This window comes from Brachyhypopomus gauderio, chromosome 6 (assembly GCF_052324685.1).
Source record: "Brachyhypopomus gauderio isolate BG-103 chromosome 6, BGAUD_0.2, whole genome shotgun sequence".
In the NCBI taxonomy this organism is placed as follows: domain Eukaryota; kingdom Metazoa; phylum Chordata; class Actinopteri; order Gymnotiformes; family Hypopomidae; genus Brachyhypopomus; species Brachyhypopomus gauderio.
In genome coordinates this window covers 16,293,914-16,315,092 of record NC_135216.1, presented here as the reverse complement: position 1 = coordinate 16,315,092, position 21,179 = coordinate 16,293,914, and the positions used below count along the sequence as shown (strand labels likewise).

Genomic DNA, 21,179 nt, shown 5'->3' with positions numbered 1-21,179 from the left:
AAATTAATAGTTTAATCTGGCCTCCTTTGAGTACATAGGGTATATTGGGTCTAGATGTGTTTAAAATAGTCTACTAAAATCTTGTGAAAGTAATATATAGTCAAATCAATACACAAGGTCTTGGATGGGAGTTCTTTGGCTGTTATTTGCTGCCAAGCACTACAGGGTTGACAGATTTTCAAAGCATAAAAGGCAAGGAAAGCATTTGCTTAAATCTCGACAAGTTTGCAATGAGATTTTTCTGGTCATTGAATCACTAGCAAAGAAGTGTTCACATCTTTCTGAGAGTGGAATATTTCAAACTACATTTTGGAAGACCAAACAGCAGATGGCGCTGTGCTCATTCAGCGGAGATATGAGCAGCGCCCGCCTCCAGAAACCCTCCAAACGTCATGACTTGCTGCAGCAAACGCGTTCTTGCCTTCTGCGTAGCTCTGGTGTTTTCCCCTGGGACAGAATGAATCATTTTCTGCTGAGATGAAAGTGGCACAAAATAGAATAACAAAATGCAGCGCATATCAGATCAAAGCCTTGCTAACAGAACACACTAATAAGTGACTATACAACTGTTGTTTTTAGGCTGATCTGCGTGAGCTGAAGCTCCTTTGGTTATTGATGGGATAGATGACATGAGGATGGGTGCCCTACTTGCATATGATTTACCCTGAACCGCTCATGTGTGTAAGAGTGTAAAGAATCTGAGTGGTCGTCACAATTTGTTATGTGTATATATATTGTGACGACCACTCAGATTCTTTACACTCTTACACACAGGCACACACCTAACTTTTGATCATATTTTATTAAGTGCTGTCAGAACACAATATACTATATTGCCAAAAGTATTCTCTTGGAATCAGGTGTTCCAATCACTTCCATGACCACAGGTGTATAAAAGTAAGCACCTAGGCATACAGACTATCTTTACAAACATTTATGAAAGAATGGGTTGCTCTCAGGAGCTCAGTGAATTCCAGTGTGGAACTGTGATAGGATGCCACCTGTGCAAAAAATCCAGTTGTGAAATTTTCTCGCTCTTAAATATTCCACAGTGAACTGTCAGCAGTATTATAAGAAGATGGAAGTGTTTGGGAATGACAGCAACTCAGTCACAAAGTCGTAGGCCACGTAAACTAACGGAAGGGGATCAGCGGATGCTGAAGTGTATAGTGTGAAGAGGTCACCAACTTTCTGCAGAGTCAATCACTACAGACGTCATGTGGCCTTCAGATTAGCTCAAGAACAGTGCACAGAGAGTTTCATGGAATGGGTTTCCGTAGTCGAACAGCTGCATCCAAGCCATACATCACCAAGTGCAATGCAAAGTGTTGAATGCAGTGGTGTAAAGCACGCCACTGGACTCTAGAGCAGTGGGAGCATGTTCTCTGGAGTAACGATTCACACTTCTCCATCTGGCAATCTGATGGACAATTCGGGGTTTGGTGGTTGCCGGGGGAACGGTACTTATCTGACTGCATTGTGCCAAGTGTAAAGTTTGGTGGAGGGGGGATTATGGTGTGGGTTGTTTTTCAGGAGCTGGGCTTGGCCCCTTAGTTCCAGTGAAAGGCACTCTGAATGCTTCAGCATACCAAGATGTTTTGGACAATTCCATGCTCCCAACCTTGTGGGAACAGTCTGGAGCTGGCCCCTTCCTCTTCCAACATGACTGTGCACCAGTGCACAAAGCAAGGTCCATAAAGACATGGATGGCAGAATCTAGTGTGGATGAACTTGACTGGCCTGCACAGAGTCCTGACCTCAACCTGATAGAACACCTTTGGGATGAATTTAAGCGGAGACTGAGAGCCAGGCCTTCTCGTCCAACATCAGTATGTTACCTCACAAATGTGCTTCTGGAAGAATGGTCAATATTCCCATGAACACACTCCTAAACCTTGTGGACAGCCTTACCAGAAGAGTTGAAGCAGTTGTAGCTGCAAAGGGTGCACCAACGTCATATTGAACCATATGGATTAGGAATGGGTTGTCAATAAAGCTCATATGTAAATCAAGGAAGGAAAGTGAATACTTTTGGCAATATAGTGTATATAATTAGCCAATTATGTAGAATTGTCGTGGCTATGTGCTTTGATGTTAGCTGATGTTTTTTTCTAGTTTGCCCTCTGTGGTATTTAAATAACCACCTACTTAAAGAGATGTACATCTTTAACAAACTTATTAGCTCAAATCTAAAAAAAAGGCAAACCTGTCTGATAAACAAATTAGATTCAAATGTTTCATTTAAGCTGACTGACTACATGCATGATTTATATCTCATAAAATTGTATGGTATTAAGAAAATTCAGCAAAGAAAGCCTGTTTGATCTACCAACACACATAAACTGTACTCTTTACAGGACTAAGACTCCTTCGTCAAAGGTGTTTTAAGATTACTAATCATGTGAGGTTTTTTATTGGTTTACCATCTTCAGATACAGCATGCATGATATCATGCCTTCTTACCAACCAGCTGAATCATATGAAGTGTGTTTAATCACAGTGCACTGCCTGTACAGTGCCATGGATCACTGCGGGTGTGACCACAGTGCGAATGCGTTTCCATAGCAGTTTGTGGTTCAAGAGACTCACGCAGATTGTAGTGACCAGCAGTTCTCAACCTGTACAACCTTATGTTCACATGTTCAGGAGGTTTTGATTTTTCCAGGAATTTGGAACAGATCATTTTACCAGGAGAGCACACATGAGCAGTTAGAGTGTGTGTGTGTGGGAGAGAGAGGGGGAGAGGGAGAGAGAGAGAGAGAGGGGGGGGGCAATGCGATGGGTGGGAAACACAGAGCAGTTAGAGGACTGCAGTTGGGAATTTGTGAAATGGAGGGGCGACAGTGCCATTAAATCCACTGTATTACAGGGCCACTCATGGACCCATGGTGAAATGAGCAGTGGAGGTCTCCAAGCAATTTTGTGGGGGTGGGTGATGTCTGGTCAGAGCACGTGTGAGGGCTCAGCTCCGGCCTGAACCACTCTGGAGGGCTCCGGGATCCACGCTGTGCATCGGGATGGAGGCCAGAGCTCCGCTCCCTCAGTATAGTGCAGGACTACTGGAGCAGATTCGTGGTCTGTTTAAACCTCCGTCAATAAGATGCATCACTTGTTACCTGTATAACTACTGTGAGAAGTTACTCTGAATTAGGGTTTTTTTCTTTTTGCCTTGGCAGGGCAGAGAAGGACTGGGCTAAGCAGAAAGGGTTCCTCTTTTACAAAATTCTCATCATTTTTTGAGCCTCAGGGACTAACGGCTGGCAAGGTATCGATGGGGAACATCTTGATAATCTGATGAGCTTTGTGGATGCTGTAAAAGTTTTGTTTTTTACAGATCGGCGACGTTCAATATGACTTCTAGTTTAAAATCGGTGAATAAGAGAACATGAAGCAGCCTGCTCTCCTGCCTCATCCACAGTAAAATTCAACACGTTCTCCAGGCATCACACCACTTAAAAGCAAAATTTCACAGAACACGTTCTCCATCTCCACCGCTTCCAACATCAGCGTAAATCATTTGATTAAAAGCGGCGCTGCTGCACAGCTGTAGAGAAAATGGCTAGAGATTTTGTCCTGTGTTACAGACTTTTTTTTGAGGAAAGTTCAAGCAGGGCTGGTCTTTAGAACTGTTTCATTATGGCGTCGAACAGAAAACACGCAGACTGAGCGCACGAGCATGCTGACTCCGCAGCTATTAGCATATCTCGCAAAGGTTTGACATAGTGAATAATGAATCATCCAAATGAATAGATTATTTGATTCTAAGTTCAATATGCTTGGATATTATAGATAGAATTCACTGAACATTGCATTCATCACACCATTCATTGCAGTTCTGCAGAACCTCCCTGCGCCCTTGGCTGATGTACATGATGTAACTCTATACTCATACATACAGAATTCAGGCTCTATATCCACTGCTGCTGTATTTCATTAGAGTAATGGGTGAGGTGGGGGTGTCTGGGGGAGCCTAACATATTGCAGGGGGCTGAGGACATAATACACTGTTCACGCTATTACTCTTTTTGGACGGCTTGCTCATTTTTCTCTGAAACACAAGTGCGTTTTTGGAGAACGACCAGATTTTCACTGAGGGGTGTAATCATGCAATATGGTGCGATGATGATCACCGAGCAATTGTGTTTATGTGACTGACCACAGCCCCCTCTCTCTCATTGGCCAGTTGTATGTAAACATAATGCTTTACGGTGTCGTCTGGAATTTTTGGCAGCCATGGCAAAGATGCATAAAAAGACTGAAAAAAAAACCTTGGTCTTGATGTGGGAGAAATGCTGCTTTTAATAAGCGTGTTAATAAAACTCAATTTCATGGGTTATGTGTGGATAAATAATGAGTAAGTCTAAATATCTGATTTCATCTTCTGATGTTTTCTGATTCATATCCTACTCTGCCATTTGCTAAACCTGCAAGTTTTGAAATTCGTGTAAATCATGTAAAACTAAAAGTGACATTTATTATAATTGTGTTGGCACTTATGGAATTGTAATGGACGTATCTTTCAATTTATGTTTAGATTTTACAGTTAATTTGGTTGTCTGTGACTTCCCTGGTGTTCACTGACATTGACTGATAACTGACCAAATTAGAATATGCCTAAAAATACTGATCTATAATTAAGATGTTAAAATCATCTGTAAATGTGATAAACGTTCTTAGAAAGGGATGTCTAGGTATCAAACACTGTATACATGGAGGAGGAGCTTCTACCATTGGGTGTGTCCACTATATCTGCCCACACAGACCATACTCTGTGAAATATGGTTATAGATATGTGACATTATGAAACAATTTTTGCTTCTGAGCGCTATGGAGACATTGTTATGTTATGATGAAATCTACCTAGCTTTGCCAGAAAATCTGATGCTAGATCACTGCTAGATCCTGCAGTACTCTGATCCAAAACGTCCCTCCAGATGAGCAAAGAATCAAACTGGTGCAATGGGCATCTTATGTCCTGATCTGCACTCTGCTGAAAACCTGCAGATCAAGAGCAGAGGAGTGCACACGGGAGGCGCACAGCTTTGAGGGGATCTGGAGATACGCTGCAAGGAACGTTCTTCTCAGATCCCTGGGCTGTGTGTTCATCCGCATCCCCAAAGACAACAGTGAAAGGATTCAATTCAGATCGGTGTTCTGAAAATCTGAGCTACCCACCGAGCTGTGCTACCTAGGGCTAGTGCGCATGCGCATGCTACTTCACGTCAACGTTCAGCGCACGCCCATAATTTCGTGCTACTAGCGGTAGAAAACGAACGTTTTTTTTCTCTTGGAATTACGGTAAGTATTGCCCATTTGTCGTATTTAATCATATTGCAACTCAAGTCTTTTTCGCGTTTTATTGTGTTTTGGCGACAACTGTTAAATATTTTTGTGAATATCCCCCCCCCAAAAACTGGTAAATATTACTGTTTGCTCGAGTGTTTCTAACACGTGGAGGTTCCAAATGTCTACAAGTCAGTTTGTTTTACGCTTGCCAATAAACAACCGTGTTCTATCTTATCCATCTCTATATATTCCGTCCTACATTAACTGGTTTTAGGTCACTGACCCTAAAAAACCACTTCTTAACACTTCACGTTCGTTCAGCTTGGCTGTTTTACATTTCTAGACACATAGGTGACACGGAAGGCAGTGTTTGTTTACATTGCATTTAAAATGTTTAACTGTATAATGAATTAATTATCTACTGTTTATTATACATGGTCAGTTCTATTCAATAGACGTGTGTAAATTAGTAAGTGGGGTTGCATTGAATCTAAAGTAATTTTCTTAAATACAATAAATGACCATGTAACGTGAATGACGTTTGCGTCGTCTTTTCTACGACGCTCTGTTAAAAGTACAATGGAGGAGAAGGGAAACACGATTTTCTGATGAGAGTATTTTCTGATGGATGGATCATACTTCAACAAATCGCAGAGACAAAATCTCAAGATCTCAAAATCTCTTAATACTGTAGGTTTTGTAGTCTATAGTCCTATTACCTTATCAGAGTGTTTCTGGCATCAGTACAGTAGGTAGGATCATTTTATAGACTGCATAACCTTATCGGAACATGCGTCCACCACCAAAACTGTAGGTAGGATAGTTTTATAGACAGTTTATAAGTGATGCAGAGGATTATTGCATATTTTGCTCAATGTTAGAGGGTGATGGTGATAAGAGCATAACAGAAATGGTACAGCTACCAGTGCAGTACTTTGAAATGTCTTTGTTCATGCCAATTGATATATACGTTTCTGAAAGTTCAGTGGGACATTTTTTGCATTATATGTTCATGTAATATGATATTAATATACATGTAAAAATTTAATCTAATATTAAAATTTAAATATAATATTAATATACAATTATTTTTTGGTCATGAGGGTGCAACATATTAAGGCTAGTATTAAAAAAAGGCAAACTGACAAATGCTATTTTACATAATATTGAAACTGAACTGCCCACTCTTTACAATATTATACAAATATTTACTGTGAATACTGTTATTGTGCAGTTTTTCAGGAACTGTGGACTTACTACTGCTTGACCTGAGTTATGAGAATCTTGTTGCTACAACAGTTAGCGTAATGCTGTACCACCAATGGTGCGCTCCACAAAGGAGAACATTATTAAACCTTCTGGTCCTGATGCTCACGTCGTCATGTGTGATGCCTCCTCTCGCCCCGTGCTGTTTCCACTGCACGTGCTATATTGTGCAAATTGAGTGGAGGTGATGTAGCCTAATTGTAGTGTTTCTTCTAGTTACATAAGACTACCATGCCTCAATAATTTATCTTATTAATTGGCTCATTAATTAATTAGTTTCATATATAATGTTCAAACCAAAATTAACACTATTCTTAGTTTCTAGTTAAACAATATAATACTTATATTTCTTCTCAAATCATATACATATGATTTTTTTTATTTTGGTATCAACCGATTGATTGAGAGACAGACAAGTTAACGGAAATAAATGATAGTTATTAACACAAACTACTGCTACTAACTAATACAAACAACAGTCATGGCCTGGTGGTAAGGGAACTGGTCTTGTGACCGGAGGGTCGTGGGTTCAATTCCCAGACCTGAGGCCATGACTGAGGTGCCCCTGAGCAAGGCCCTTAACCCTCAATTGCTCACTTGTATAAAAATGAGATAAAAATGTAAGTCGCTCTGGATAAGGGCGTCTGCCAAATGCCATAAATGTAAAATGTAAACAACAGGATTAGCTATTGTATGTTTACAGTGTAGACAGACTAAATTGCATTACTCCTTGTGTGAGCATTCTGAGAAAGGGAAGCTTGGGAAGAGTGAGTGTGTACGTGAATGACGTCAAATGGTGTGAGAAAATAAATGGCACCGAGTTGGAATGACAGAACAAAGTGGCTGTACGTTAATATGCTCAACTGGAGTTTGAAAACAACAATAATGCTAGTGAATTTTAGCCTTAGTAACTTGAACTTGTGTGAATCTATTGCCATTGTAATGCTGATCAGGCTCATGCTACTACTGCTTAGATTAATTAAATTGGCTACTAAATGCCATTGTAGGTCTGCCTTCAGTGAAGAGAAAATCTGAGAGCTCTGCTAGTCAAGGCAAGCCTAAATACCTGGTTGCCGTGTGCTTTTGAACATGCCCCTTTTCTTCTTTGATGCACGGTTGTTTTGTGCGTTGCTGGTCGTGCTGCCACCTGCTGGTCATGGTTATATAAGGTAAACATGAGTGAATAACTGAACTTCCCCGCCCTGTTTGTATACATTGTCAGGGGAGCGTTTCTCCATGGCTCTGCTCCAAACAGTTAAGACTCACACAGAAACCCACGTAATTCTTGCCACCCTCTTCTTGCACACTGACCCCTTTCACAGTCACGAAGTAGGTTAGTGGATAAACAGCATAGTGGAAAAGCAGGAAAGAGGGACACGTGCGTCCTGGATTGCAGGATCTTCCACAGTGTCTCCTGCAAATGGCCGCCTCGGTCCGGTGGCCTGTGAGTGGCAGCCCCCCGTTCGACCACAAACACTGGTCTCACGGGTGGGTTTTGGCAGAATACAGGAAACCTCAATTCTTGGTTGATGGCAACGAAAAAACAACTTCAGAGAAACCTTTCGGCATGGCCTCCACGGGTGGGTCTCCTGGCACATTTGGAGGTGTTTTTGTTACTCCCTCACCACTCCACATTTGCAGGAGGAATGACCAGATAGGAGGGATCAGGTAAATAATTGGCTCCTAGTCTGACTAGGTCACATAGCGTCTGTCTAACACACATATTATGAGCTGGAGAGGAGATGATTTTACCAAGCAAAACACACCATGCTACAGTAGTGAAGATACACCCCCAAGGTACTGCAGAGGGAGAAACGGCGAGGGGCTACATGTGTGTGTATGTACATGCGTGCAGGTTCTGCAGATGATGAAAAGCCTGTTTCTTCTTGGGTCACTGCCTCAGGAGATGGGAGGCTCTGAAACAGATCACTGCTTTATTTGACTTCCAGAGTCAAACTGTCAGAAATATTCCAGACTTTGAAAGGGTTCTGCATACCCCGACGGTTACGAAACTTCAGGAGCGCGACCTTGGAGTTCCGCAAAGTCCAGCCCTGAAGATATGGAACAGTTAGACACCCACCCTAAGAACCACAGCCGATACTCATAGCTAGCCTGCTGCTCTCCAGAGTCCTGAGTCTAAACTTATCAGTCAGTCTGCAGGGACAAGCCACGAAACACTGCCGGAGGGAGATGGAGCAAGGGCCTATTGCACTGAAGGACCTCCGTACCCCTCATTTCCTCTTCCACGCTCTTCATTCAGCTGCCAGCACTGACATGGACAAGGCTGAACCAGAGACGGAGTTATTGTGAAATTTCACACCCTACACAAAGCACTGTGCTATTACCACAGTTGGGAGCGTCATATATTCTGCTGCAAGAATGGAAGCAATTAAAAACCAATAGTGGCTGTGATGGATGGGCTATTGTGCGAGTGAGAGAAGTGCACTGCCATGCAACAGGAGACCCAACATCACAATGACGGCACGGCAGCAGGGAGCAGAAAGACAGGAACTTGGGTTTGGGGAGAATGACTCTGGTTTTCATTAAAATTCTAAATATTTTTAACAGCCTTCCTAAGAAGTCGATCAAGGTTCGGTATGCAGATATGGAACGGCTAGGAACACGTTGTGTTATCAGCGGCAGAGAAGCTGCCTTTTTTTACGCACACGCATTGTGATTTCATTTGATCTTTTCTGCGTTGTTTCTGTGAATAATAACTGGCAGCCGCATGGGAAATGAAGCACACAAACGCATTTTGCCCAGCTCTTCACTGTCATTTAACAGAACAATATTTTTACACTCAAAACATTTAAAAGGAGAAAGAACAGAATTTTAAAGAGACACAAAAAGGGAACAAAGTATTCAGATGGAGAAAGAGAAGGGCTGTGTGAACCCTGCTTCTTCAGTTGGCAAGTTCTATTAAAGCCTCGGGATTTTCATTCCAAATGCACAATGTGTGGCTCTCCTTTCCAGCTGACAGATGGTTGTACAGTATTTCGAGTGTTCTGTGCCACCAATCTGAAACGGATCCAATTCTTAGGCAAGATGTTAAATTAAAGTGGCTGGAGAGCACCCAAGCATAGAACACTTCAAGTGTTGTTTGAAGATCACTCAAACATGGAGCTCTTTAAATGGGTGGGGTCACAACATGGACGTTTGTCTTTATCCCGTCCTCAAAGGGCCGATATGATTTGCAGGTGTATAACGGTCTCCCGTTTTCCCAAGGCCTGTGGGTCCTTCTGTTTGCCTCCCCTGCTATTACACAGTTCTCGCAGACATAGGAGTGGAATCACAGTTAAGTCTTTCCATTCCGTACCCTGGTTGCTGTGTGTGTGTGTGTGTGTGTGTGTGTGTGTGTGTGTGGTGTGCTGGAGAACCTACAGCTGCTGAATTCACAGCACTGACGGTGGCCTATCGCTATCTGATTACTACTCAACGGCCTGCCTCTGTACTGCTATGGCGGGGGTGTTTTTATTAACACCTCGGTCTGTCACCTCTCCACGGCCGACCCGCCAACAGAAGGGCCCAGCTGCTAATTCTGTATAGATCGGCAGTAATTTGTTAACGGCACACCAACTTGGGGGGGGGGGGGGGGGGGGGGGGGGGGCAGAGAGAAAAGCAATTCACCCTCCTGATAGTTCTATTTTCTCCCCAGCTGCCGTTCCCTCGCTGCCTTGTACACCAGCAATCTCTGGACAGAAGGCACCACAGGATTTAAAGACGGCCATTTTGGAGGACGTAACAGCCGTTGATCAAACCACTGCGATCACCTCCCCCCTTTCCAAAACACTCACAGAGTGCTGTGCTACCATTCCAGCTGCGTTGGTTTGTGTTGGACAGGCTTCCCCTCACACAGAGTCCCCTTCAAGGAAGAGCGTGGAGGCGTAGCCGGGCTTTTAGGCTTCTGTGTGTCGGCTCACACACCCCGGCACTGACGCTCATCTGATGACGGCGGCGTCTCGGGTGATACGAGAGCACACGGACGTGCGCTACGTGCTCGGTGCTGCGGACTCGCTCTGGAACACAGCATGCAACATTAATCACTCCATTCGGCCACACGCGCCGAACTCGCTGCAGTCATCACTTAATGGGAAACCAAGGGGAACCCAATGGCATTTTACAAACATCATTTTGCCGCCTGACATATTTCTCACTAAATTGCAGTGGGAACGTATGGCACTAATAGACAGCGCTCATGCATGCTGCCACGACGGGCACATCTCTGTATCAGGGTGGAGCTGCAGAAATGCTTCTCTGCTAGGAAATGCTGAGGAAGAAATTGGAAGCGCTTGACTGCAGATTTCATTATGAAGTCTGCAGATAAGGACAGTGCTGTGAGGGGTGAATAATACGCAGATACGACGTTGGCCAAATCTGCCTGCTTTATTCCCATCATGCTATCGCATGGTGTGATTTGACATTTGACAGCACAAACCATCTGCGCTTCCGTTTCAAGCCATTTCCTTAATGTTGGGGTGTGTGTGTGGGGGGGGGGGGCTAAGAGAAAAACGAATACGACTGGTCATTCTGGCTTTCAGCAATCTAGCATTTTACCCACAGAAGCAGAATGACACACTGCAACATTAGTGTCGCTCTGTGTCTCGCTCTCCTCCCTCAGTGTGCGCTCAGAGACTCCGTGACAGCCGGAACGAGGGGGCTGGGCCTTAATGTGTCCACACGGCGGGATATTGGAACAACAAGGTAAATGGCCCTCTGGCGAGGAGATGAGGCCCGTCGCACACGTCTTCTGTCTTTAATTTGTGTTCCGCTGCACACCCTTACACAAGCGCACACCCCGGCATGTGCGTTCTGAGCGTTGTTATCCCCACTGTCCTTATGACAGACAGTGACTGCGGTTCCCCTGAGCATAGTTACAGTGTGAACAGGGACCTCCCCGAGGCTTTTCGTCCTGTAGTGAGCGCTGCGGTTGGGAGCGCATGGTCAGAGCCATCCATCTGGCGATGGAGACTTCATGCTGCCATAAATCCTGGTTCCTGTAGGACACTGCTGGGTGGGCCAGGGCAGAGATATGTGCTGTGCTCAGGCCCTGGGCCCACAGGGCCTCCCAGGCCCATGCAGTGCACAAGCACTCACGCGTTGTCAGCACTGTGGGCAATAAACAGGAGGACAGGCCTTGAACTGAGGGAGGGAGAGGAAGGGGGGAGGGGCGGAGGGTTAGGTCACAACTCTCATCTCTGTGATTGGTTAAGCTGCATCTCTCCCCAGCACAGCACAAGCCCAGAGGGTCAGTCTTCCACCAGTTTTCCACCTAGCAATCATTTCAGCATCATGCCATTTTTTCCATTTCCATCTAATGGAATAAAGACGTAGTTTAGGTTTGTGCGGCAAACGTGCCACATCCAAACCTGGACCAACTTCAGCTGAAGGTCTTTGCTTTAAGGACAACAGTTGCCCATCATGAAGCACACAGCTGGTCACCTATCAGTTCAAATATGTGTTGACCAACATGCTGACAGAAACTCTTAACAACGTCAAACACACTTCAGCATGGAGGCCATTTTATGTTGACAGTAATGATGACACAAAATGGACCCTGGCTATTGAAGAGGAGTAAAGAAAGGTCATCCATTTGGGCGTGGAGAGTGAGTCATACACATCCCTTGAGTTGACTCAGACCACAAGACCACAGGACACTTTCTTTGCCCCCCCTCCACACACAGCACACTTTAATTGTCCTCTGCCTCAGTTCATTAAACGAGCATCCCAGCTAAATGACTCCTGAATCGTTTATCACGAAGGAGGGTATGAATATTGCATGGCCGGTCTCCTTTTTGGGGGGAGGGGCTAATTAGCATAATGATGCTGTGCGAAGAGCTCCTCCAGTGAGCGCGCGCCAACATGGCTTATTGTGGTGCGGTAAGTGAACGACCGCGAGAGGCTGTACTGACACAATTAATTGCTTTTACGAGCACTGACAGCGGCGGGCGGTGACTCCTCGGAGGCAGAGTGTTGTACTTAAAAACACTCCCTTAAACGATTCAGCCTTTTACTCCGTAGCTGTGAAGAATAAATATGTGCCTCTTCAGAGCAAACAGTTTTTTTTTCTGCGGTCATTTCCACGCTTGGTGGGCTGCGATGATGACTGGGGTCACGTTCCTGATCCCGGAGCTTCTGTTCTGCATCTTTTAAAATGACAATTTAGAACTGACACACACTGGAATCATGTTTCATATACGCAAGTGTATTCTGGATTTTTGCCCAGTGCTAAAAAAAAACGTAGATGAATTAATCTTTCTCTGAAAATAGGTTCCCTTCTCATGCAAAATCTAACGTGTTCGAAATGTTTCACAGGTTGTCGGCAGCACGGACAGCTGAAGCGAATGTTGTTCCAAGAGAAGTCAATAAGATTTTTTAACAGCAGCTTTTCACACGTTTCCTTGATAAAAGATTACCACAAACATGAAAGACGCTCGCGCTCTTTCTCCTTCATACGACATCAAAGTTCTCTAGTCAGGCATATCTGAGCGCGGCATGACTGTCTCCGCTGAAGAAGAGTAGTGTTCTTAAAAGGACAACAACTTTCTTCTCATCCATCATAACCCCAGACATCATTAGCACGTGACACAAGAAAGGTGACGTAATTAAATTGCATTCCTATTGCAAACAGTTCATTACGCATCTATACACATGCTTAAATAGGGTAAGCTCTAATCTCGTTACACGTTAATCACAATGTTTCTACACCCTGACTACTTTAAAATGAATCTGCGAAAATTGATGATGGGACTGAACATGCAAGATACATTTTGGCTGTAATAAAATTAAGAACCACTTATATTAGATTGCATTATGCTAATTTTATGCCATTACTAGAAAAAATGGATGCGTTTTCAGATCTCATCTTAATGTTTACTGTAAACTGGGAGGCCGCCCTTATGAAAGGAAAGATAGGCTGTCTGTAGACCGTCCAGCCGAACTTCAGAGGCGAGCGATTCACAAGCCCTATACGTTAGACTAGGCTATGGAAACAAGCTGTTCAATAGTTGCAGGATTGTAGACTCGAGACTGTACAAATGTGAAGGCCTTTTCTTCCTAGCGCAAAAAAAATCCGACTACCAGCAGGTTTATTAACTGCAACTTTATTAACTGTGCACACAAAACAAAGCCGTTTCGCTGCCATGAATGGCCACTTGCAGATAAAGACTGCCACTTTTATTGCACAAAAACGCTAAAACGTATGTCTGTCTGAGCCGTGGACACGCACAGCTCAGTAAAATCTTTAATGTATGGGACGACTCAACAAAACGACAAACATTTACCCTTTAAGAGAATGGTGGATTTCCTCTTAATGGCTGCGAACCAGACAGCAGCGTCGCTCTCCGCGTGGCCCGCTGCACTCAGGTCAGCACGCGAGCAGCACTCGGCGCAGCCCAAGGCACGAGCTGCTCTGACGCGGATTACCGGAGATGGCGCAACGAAGACGTAACGGATCATTTCGCCTCATGGACGGAACTCCGTTTGAGCAGTCATTACGTACGCTTTCATTAGCAAAACGTGAAGGCTTGTGCTAAACGGAAAACATCGATTCTGAAAACATCGTAAATGCAGTACAGACCGCAGGTATTTAAGTGCGTGCTGTGTGTTTAAAGATAACGACAGAAAACAAATACTTTTTATGATGTTTATTGATGAACTACAAAATTCCGAGTTACTAAACGAATTGGAAAGAACACTGATTAAGCTGGTTGCTTCTGTAAAAAAAAGTTTACACACAGGTCAACAGCAATCTTTTACAACTGGCTTTCCATTTTTATTTAATAAATGCATCCTTTATCAATTTTTTCTTACTTATTTTTTACAGGATTAAATGTGTGTACAAAGTATGTCCCCCTCTCAAAGGACCATTTACAAAACCTTGATGCTTTTAAAATTTCAAAAATCACAATTTTAAAACTATAGCTTTTTTGTAACAGGACTTTACCAATGCTGATGGACCAGCAGACAAAGACCAGTGAAGGACCAGCCTCCTTTCCACGCTCTCTCTCTCTCTCTCTCGCTCTCCATCCTTCCCTAGCAGCTACCCCTCAGGAACCACATTCAGCAGTATTGCACATTAAGCATGGAGGACAATTGTTCTGAGAGAGGGGGGGGGGTGTGACAGGATTAGAGAAAAGAAAAAAAATTAACAGAATCATGCAAACAGCAAAGCCCATGAAGGCCTGACTCTCCTCTATGAAGACCATCTTCTAAAAAGCTAGGAAATCTTGTACGTTATGAGACATCCCAACATGACCCTGACGCAAGGCAGCTACCACTCATCAACAAACCCCCCCACCCCACCCCACGACTGCCCGACACAGGCCGCGGTCTCTTCCAATGACCTGAGAATGGGGCAGAGGGATGAACTCAAAGCTGGATTTAATTCACACCATGTTAAGGATGAGCAAAATAGCTCTCTTGATTGCTCTAGTATAACATTCCTAGAGGCATAAATTCTATTTCTACAACATGCAGACAAATATTCTAAAAGTGCTTTACAGCTTTTTCTCAAGCTCAAAGTAAACGTTTGTTTTTGAGGGGCACTTAAATTGTACAAACTTGATAAAGACAAAATAAAAGTGTATTTCAGAGAATTTTGGAATATGATTGCTTGCTCTGTGTTGCTTCAGATTTTAGGTGACTAAAGATAATTTGGCACCATTTTAGTTAGCTTTGGGTCTGTTAAAAATCATCAACCAAAAATAATCAGAAGACTCAGAGAAACAGTCCAAACCTGATATAAAGACAGAAAATACAATTTGCCTCAAGACTACATATAATGATTAACATGTTAAGAAATAACCTATTGAATATCAACAAGATATCATCTCTTTAAGAGAGACTGGGCAATGTTACATGAAACATGAAAAAAAATATCCCAGACATATTTACCAATATACTCTCATATGTAATAGTGTCAACACATTCTACAATATAGTTGTGAAATACAGAGCAGGCCTGTTTCCAGGTTAAAAGGCCAAACCTCTAGTGTACATTCTCTTCCCCTCTATTATCCCTACACAACATCAGAAACAGGGCTGACCGCGGAAGGAGGGTAAACTAATCAACTCTGCTTAATAGGCAAAACAGCATTAAAATACACATGGTACCAGAGTTACTGTGATTTGAGAAAAGAGGGGAAAATGAAAAGAAGAAAACTACACACACCATTAAAAGCAGATGTAAGAGATTTGGGGTGTAATTCAGACATTTAAAATATGGCTAAAATAAGGGCAGCATAGAACAAATATGGTTACGCTGAATAAACTGGAGAAGACTGGCACAGGAGATCTGGCTCAAATGGTGCATACATGGGTGACATTTAAATAAATTTATCTTACAAATTTGTCACAATTTCAGAGTTAGCCTGGTTCAGAAGCATTTGAATATAATGGAGGAAGAGTGTCAAGTCTGCAGGCTGCCAGACATACCTAATACGAGTACTACTCACAAACCAAATGAACAACTGAACCCCACCCACCCCCCAAAATTAGGGAAAAAAAAAAAAAAAAAATTATATATATATATATATATATATATATATATATATATATATAAAGAAAATCAACCATCCCCATGAAAGCTCAACACACGTCTGGCATGCCCACAAGGACCACTTTCAATCCAATATGAAAACACACACCACTGGACATAAAAACATGTCCGATATTTAGACATTAGACAACATTCGTTCTTCGCGCCACAAAAGGAAGCACAAATAAACAAACAAACAAAACAAAAAACAATTAAGAAAACGAGTGTTTGCTTGTATGCAAAAAAAAAAAAAAGTTCAGCATATAAAGACAACATAAATCAAATACATTTGATTGGTCTTGATTTGAGGAGCAGCTAATAGAGCCTGATCCTGTATGGACATGCGTGAGCCGGTGGTGACTGATGGCGCCTTCTTTGGAATACAATATCAGAGAGACCTATATACAAAGAGCAACATTCAAACTGTGTGATTGGGCCAACATTAAACAGCCTCTGGGGCCCAAGGTTAGGGCCATTAAGGCCATAGACCAATACCAGCAGGATGCAGGAATGAGAAAGTGGGACAGATCTTGAGGAGGGGCTGCACGCACGCACGCGCACACACACACGCGCACACACACACACACACACACACACACACACACACACACACACACACACACACACATGCAGCAGCATCTAGCACTCTTTATATCTTTTGTTTCATTGCTGTACTGCTCAGTTACTTGTACATGGTAACAAAGTGCTTTCATGCATGAGATATAATTGCTTTTGGAAGGAAGAGATTGCGCTAGGAGATAAAAGGAATGCTTTTTTGAGAAAAAAAGCAAAAAAGAAATAGCACAACAATCAAGCGAAACACGTCTTTCAAGGGCCTAAACTGGGGATCAACTAGTGATGTCTGATCAGGCGTTATTCTGGCAGCCATGACAGCAGACACATTCTCTCTGTGAACATACCTAGTTCACCTGCATTGGGGATTGTCAAAGGAAATCGCTCCTGCATGACACTGAGGGGCAGAATTAAGTGCTTTCTGTTGTAAAACTGCAGTACTGAACAGCTGGTTCTGAACATCTTCGCACTCTACAATGTACTGTAATCGTTTCCTCAATAACATTCAGTATTACATTGCGTGGTCAGTGTAGTGGGCATCCGAGATGATCATTTCTGAGATCCAAAAGTCTAATCTTCTTCAGATCCTAATGCTTTACTTAATTTTGATCTTATTCACAGTTTATTAAAGCTTTTTTTTCCTTTTACAACTATAAAAAAATTACTTTCACATAAATCTATGGTACATGAAAATAAAATGTGGGTCTATACTGTATATAGATTGTACACGTGTATATATTTACAGATGTAGCTATGTGTACAACAGTTTAGACCATGACAGCTCAATTGTCAAAGTGCCCCTTCTGTTTAGCTAGTTGGAGGACAGGGGCATATAAATATTCTGAGATCTTATGGCTGCTTGGTGGAAAAGTGACTCACACCTTCCTGTGAATAAACAGTGCAGCACGCTGGAACAGTTCAAGCTCCATCACAACAGACCACAGACGTGTCTGTAGGTCACAGCACAGACTGCTCTTATTTTTATTTATTCATGTTTTTAAGTGCCTTAAATCCTTCTCCTATACACCCCCCCCCCCACATGGAGATGTTAGTGTGCACTACAGCATTAAGAGTCCCGCATGTCATCTGCCATCAAAGTTCATTAACCGGCTGACGTCCTGTTAAGTTCCAGCTTGGTTTCACCGGGTGGTCGCAGGAGATGGAGGCAGATTCTAGCTCCTCGGGTTGGACCGGAGTAGCTAGTGTGACCCGTCCTGCCAGTCTGAACCACTTCCTCCTCAAGCTGTTCCTGGGACTCGTGGGACTGGTTCCCCAAGGCTTTCCTCCCCATGCCCCCGGTGGACTCAACCCTGTTCAATCACCAAACCTCTGCTGCTGGTGGCTGGGAACTGAGGAGCTCAGCTGCGCACACACACGTGACATTAATGAGGCCAGACACTTTCTCTTTGCTTTACCCAGAATGGAGACCACCCCCCTCCCCCAAACGCTGAAGCCGAAACTCGTCTTCATCTTGCTGCATCAGAGGCGAAACGGACCATGCTCCATTAACAAGATCCACACATCCTCCATATGTTTGCACTGCAAGTCCCTCTAAGTACATACTTTAACAATACTGTCAGACTGTGAGCTGCCATTGATTTGAACCCACCCAAAGTCTCGGAGGTCTCTCAAAACAAACCATGTACGCGTCTCCAGAATGACAATAAGAGGACTTCTCCAAATCAGTCAATCTAAGGAGCTCCCTCACGTGGGACTCTGGCGCAGCTGTCCCAGAAACTTGTACGCCATCACGTCCATTTAACGCTCCTACATCTGTTTAGCCCTTGTTAATCTTGCACAAAGGTTTGAGCTCCTTTGTAAGGTGCAGCTCTCCATTTCAATCCTGAAACATTCAGAGATGGGGTGAGAACACTCCTCAGCAGATGACGGGAATCCCGTCGGTGTTGAAGATCATCCCAGTGGTGGGCTCATAGGTCCCGGCCAGGTAGTACAGGTCCTCACTGTCCTGGTACTTCTTGGTTTTAATCATCTGTTCATACTGCTCTAGACTGACCACCAAACACTTGTGAGAAATGGTCTGAACATCGTTCTCGTCTATGTGAGAGGACTGGTACAAGGCCCGCTGCAAAGACGAACGCACGTTAGAGATCCACAGGTACAAAGCGGGTGTCTACACTCATTTGCATAGATATTGTGTTTATGTTGAGATGTACAGTACCAATCAAAAGTTTGGACACACCTACGCTTATTTTTTTTATTTTAAAAAAGGGAAGGTATCAAATCCAATTCAATAACATGTTATGTTCCGATAAATAGCAGATTTGAAATAGTTTGGAGTAACTGTCCTATACTGTGGCGGCAGCTTTACAAGCATGTTCAGCGAGGTGCGTCTAAAGTTTTGACAGGTACTGCATGTCTACACACCTCCATGAAATCCTTCCGCTGGTTGGAGGCCTGTAAAACAGCAGGAAGACTACTTCCAGACATCTGATCCCAGTTCTGTAGAGATAAAACGGATAAGCATTGAAATGACAAGCAGATTTTCAAAAAAAAAAAAATCCACATAAACTAAGCAAAAATACACCAGTTTCAGGTATATTCAAATACATAAACAATGAGAATGAACCTTTTTGTCATGAAGTTTCTTTCCTGGATTGGTTTCCTCAGGATGGTAGAACCATTTGACACGGACCACCATGTTGTTGCCCCAGGACTCCCACATGCTCTGAATGTGACCAATGAATGGTAGATTGGGCCGTCCGGCAGACAGGAAAACGGCACAGTCTCCAATGCGAATGGTTTCCTTCCCACGCACGATAGCCTTGTAGAAGAGCTTTTTGGCCTTGCCCTTCATTCCCCGTCTCTGCAACGGAGAAAAGGAAAAGAAAGAACGCTTAACTTAAACAGTTCAAGAGTACAGAAACGAAGCTAAGAACGCAGCTGCACATAAACGGCAGTACTATCAGTAAGGAGAAGGTAGATTCTCCTTCTTTAAATGTTAATGTTCTAAGGAACATGCATTAAAAACGATCATCAAATCAGACTGTGTCACCTGAGTAGGTTTCCCAAACCACTTCCACAGCTGTCTGGCTGGAAGGAAGGCAGAGATCTTGGGTCTGTTCTCCACTGAGGGCAGCCTCTGCCTCTTGGCCAGCTCTTTCGTGGTGGGTAAGTGGACACCCTCTCTTTTAGGACGGCCCACGCTCTTCTTTACCTTCTGTTGCCGTTTGGGAGAAGCCTGCCGTTTCTGGGCCTTGGGACTGGTGGCTGCGGGCTCAGACTTCACCTTAGTCTTCTCCTCTGTGTCCTCTTCCTCGTCCTGTGCAGAAGCCTCTTCTTGAGGGGAGCGGTCTTGAGGCACAGCGGGAACCTCCTCGTCCGAGCTGCAAGATGACTCTTCCTCGCTGGTTGTGGAGGAAGAGGAGGAAGACGAGGATGAAGAATTGAATCCGGCAGATGAGGAAGAGCTGCTGGTGGAGGAGCTGGAGGTGGTGGGGCTGGAAGCGCGGGAACTGGTGGAGCTGCTGTCTTGTTTGGTCTTCTTCTCCGTCGAGGTCCTCCTCTCCTCTTCTCCCTCAGACTCTGAGCTGCAGCTACTGCTGCTGCTGCCTGACTGACCTTCCTCTTCCTCCTCCTCCTCTTCATCCTTCTCCTTCTTCTCCCCAGAGTTCTTCACCTTCGCCGGACGGTTACTGTCGCCGCCCTGCTTGTGGATGTTGTAGGCAGCCGGGTTGTCCGTGCTCTCTCCCTCAGCCTTGGGCTTGCTCTTCAGCCTCCGTGTTTTGTCCACCGGGGCGGAGGCGTAGCTCACTCCCAGTACAGCCTTGTTCTCCCTTTTCGCAGAGTTCTGGCCTTCCATCATCATCAGGGCTTTGGTCTTCTTGGTTTTGGGGGACATCACCCCCTCGTGGTCTAGCTTGATGAGGATCTCCGTCTGAGGTTGCTTGCGCTGACCTTTCACCCCAAACCCCGCTCCCTCCTCTTCGCTCTTCCGCGCTCGTTTGACCGGCTGCGCCTTGCCGCTCTCACCGCCGGACACGAAGGAAGTCAGCGACGTGGAGGGGTCGTTGTAGAGGTCCACAGACAGAACCTTTCCGTAAAGAGCAGACGAAAAGGCAGACTGAGCCTGTGAGCGCGCTTTAGCAGCAGGCTTGGCCACTGTGGTCTTCTTCTTGCCTTCGCTGGGCATAGGGATGGAGGAGCCAGTGGCGGCAGCTGACTGGTTCTTTCTGCCTGGCCTTGGGCAGTTCTTCTGGGCAGACAGGGGCCTCTCCACCTGGGAAGGGACTGATGCATCAGGCCTTTCATGCTCCTTTGGAGACACTTCAGGTTCTGGAAAGCAGAAGAGAGGGGAGGGGTTTAATATGCTCGAGCCCCACACTGACCTACATGGGATGCAGTGGGGCTAAAAGCTGGCCCTGTTCTGCCAGGGAGCTTTCGATTCCTCTTGCTACAAGGAAATGATTTACTATCCATGAAACCACCAACTGCACCCCGTTTTTACTTTGCTCAATCACAGACTCTGCCATTTCATTAATTCCAGCACTGCCGGTTCAATA

The 21,179-nt window shown here is 44.3% G+C and overlaps 1 protein-coding gene across 2 annotated transcripts in view; it reads right to left on the bottom strand.

The window, feature by feature from the left end:
- Window positions 1-14,180: 14,180 nt before the first annotated feature.
- The window catches only part of tnrc18 (trinucleotide repeat containing 18), a 53,371-nt gene continuing 46,372 nt past the window's right edge, over window positions 14,181-21,179 (bottom strand). For both annotated transcript variants that reach the window (XM_077009174.1, XM_077009175.1), the window contains exons 27-30: window positions 19,673-20,952; window positions 19,247-19,483; window positions 19,045-19,119; window positions 14,181-18,742 (exon numbers count right to left, since the gene is read on the bottom strand). In XM_077009174.1, the coding sequence (XP_076865289.1) occupies window positions 18,536-18,742; window positions 19,045-19,119; window positions 19,247-19,483; window positions 19,673-20,952 (1,799 nt within the window). In that variant the 3' untranslated portion in view covers window positions 14,181-18,535. The remainder of the gene's footprint in view (window positions 18,743-19,044; window positions 19,120-19,246; window positions 19,484-19,672; window positions 20,953-21,179) is intronic.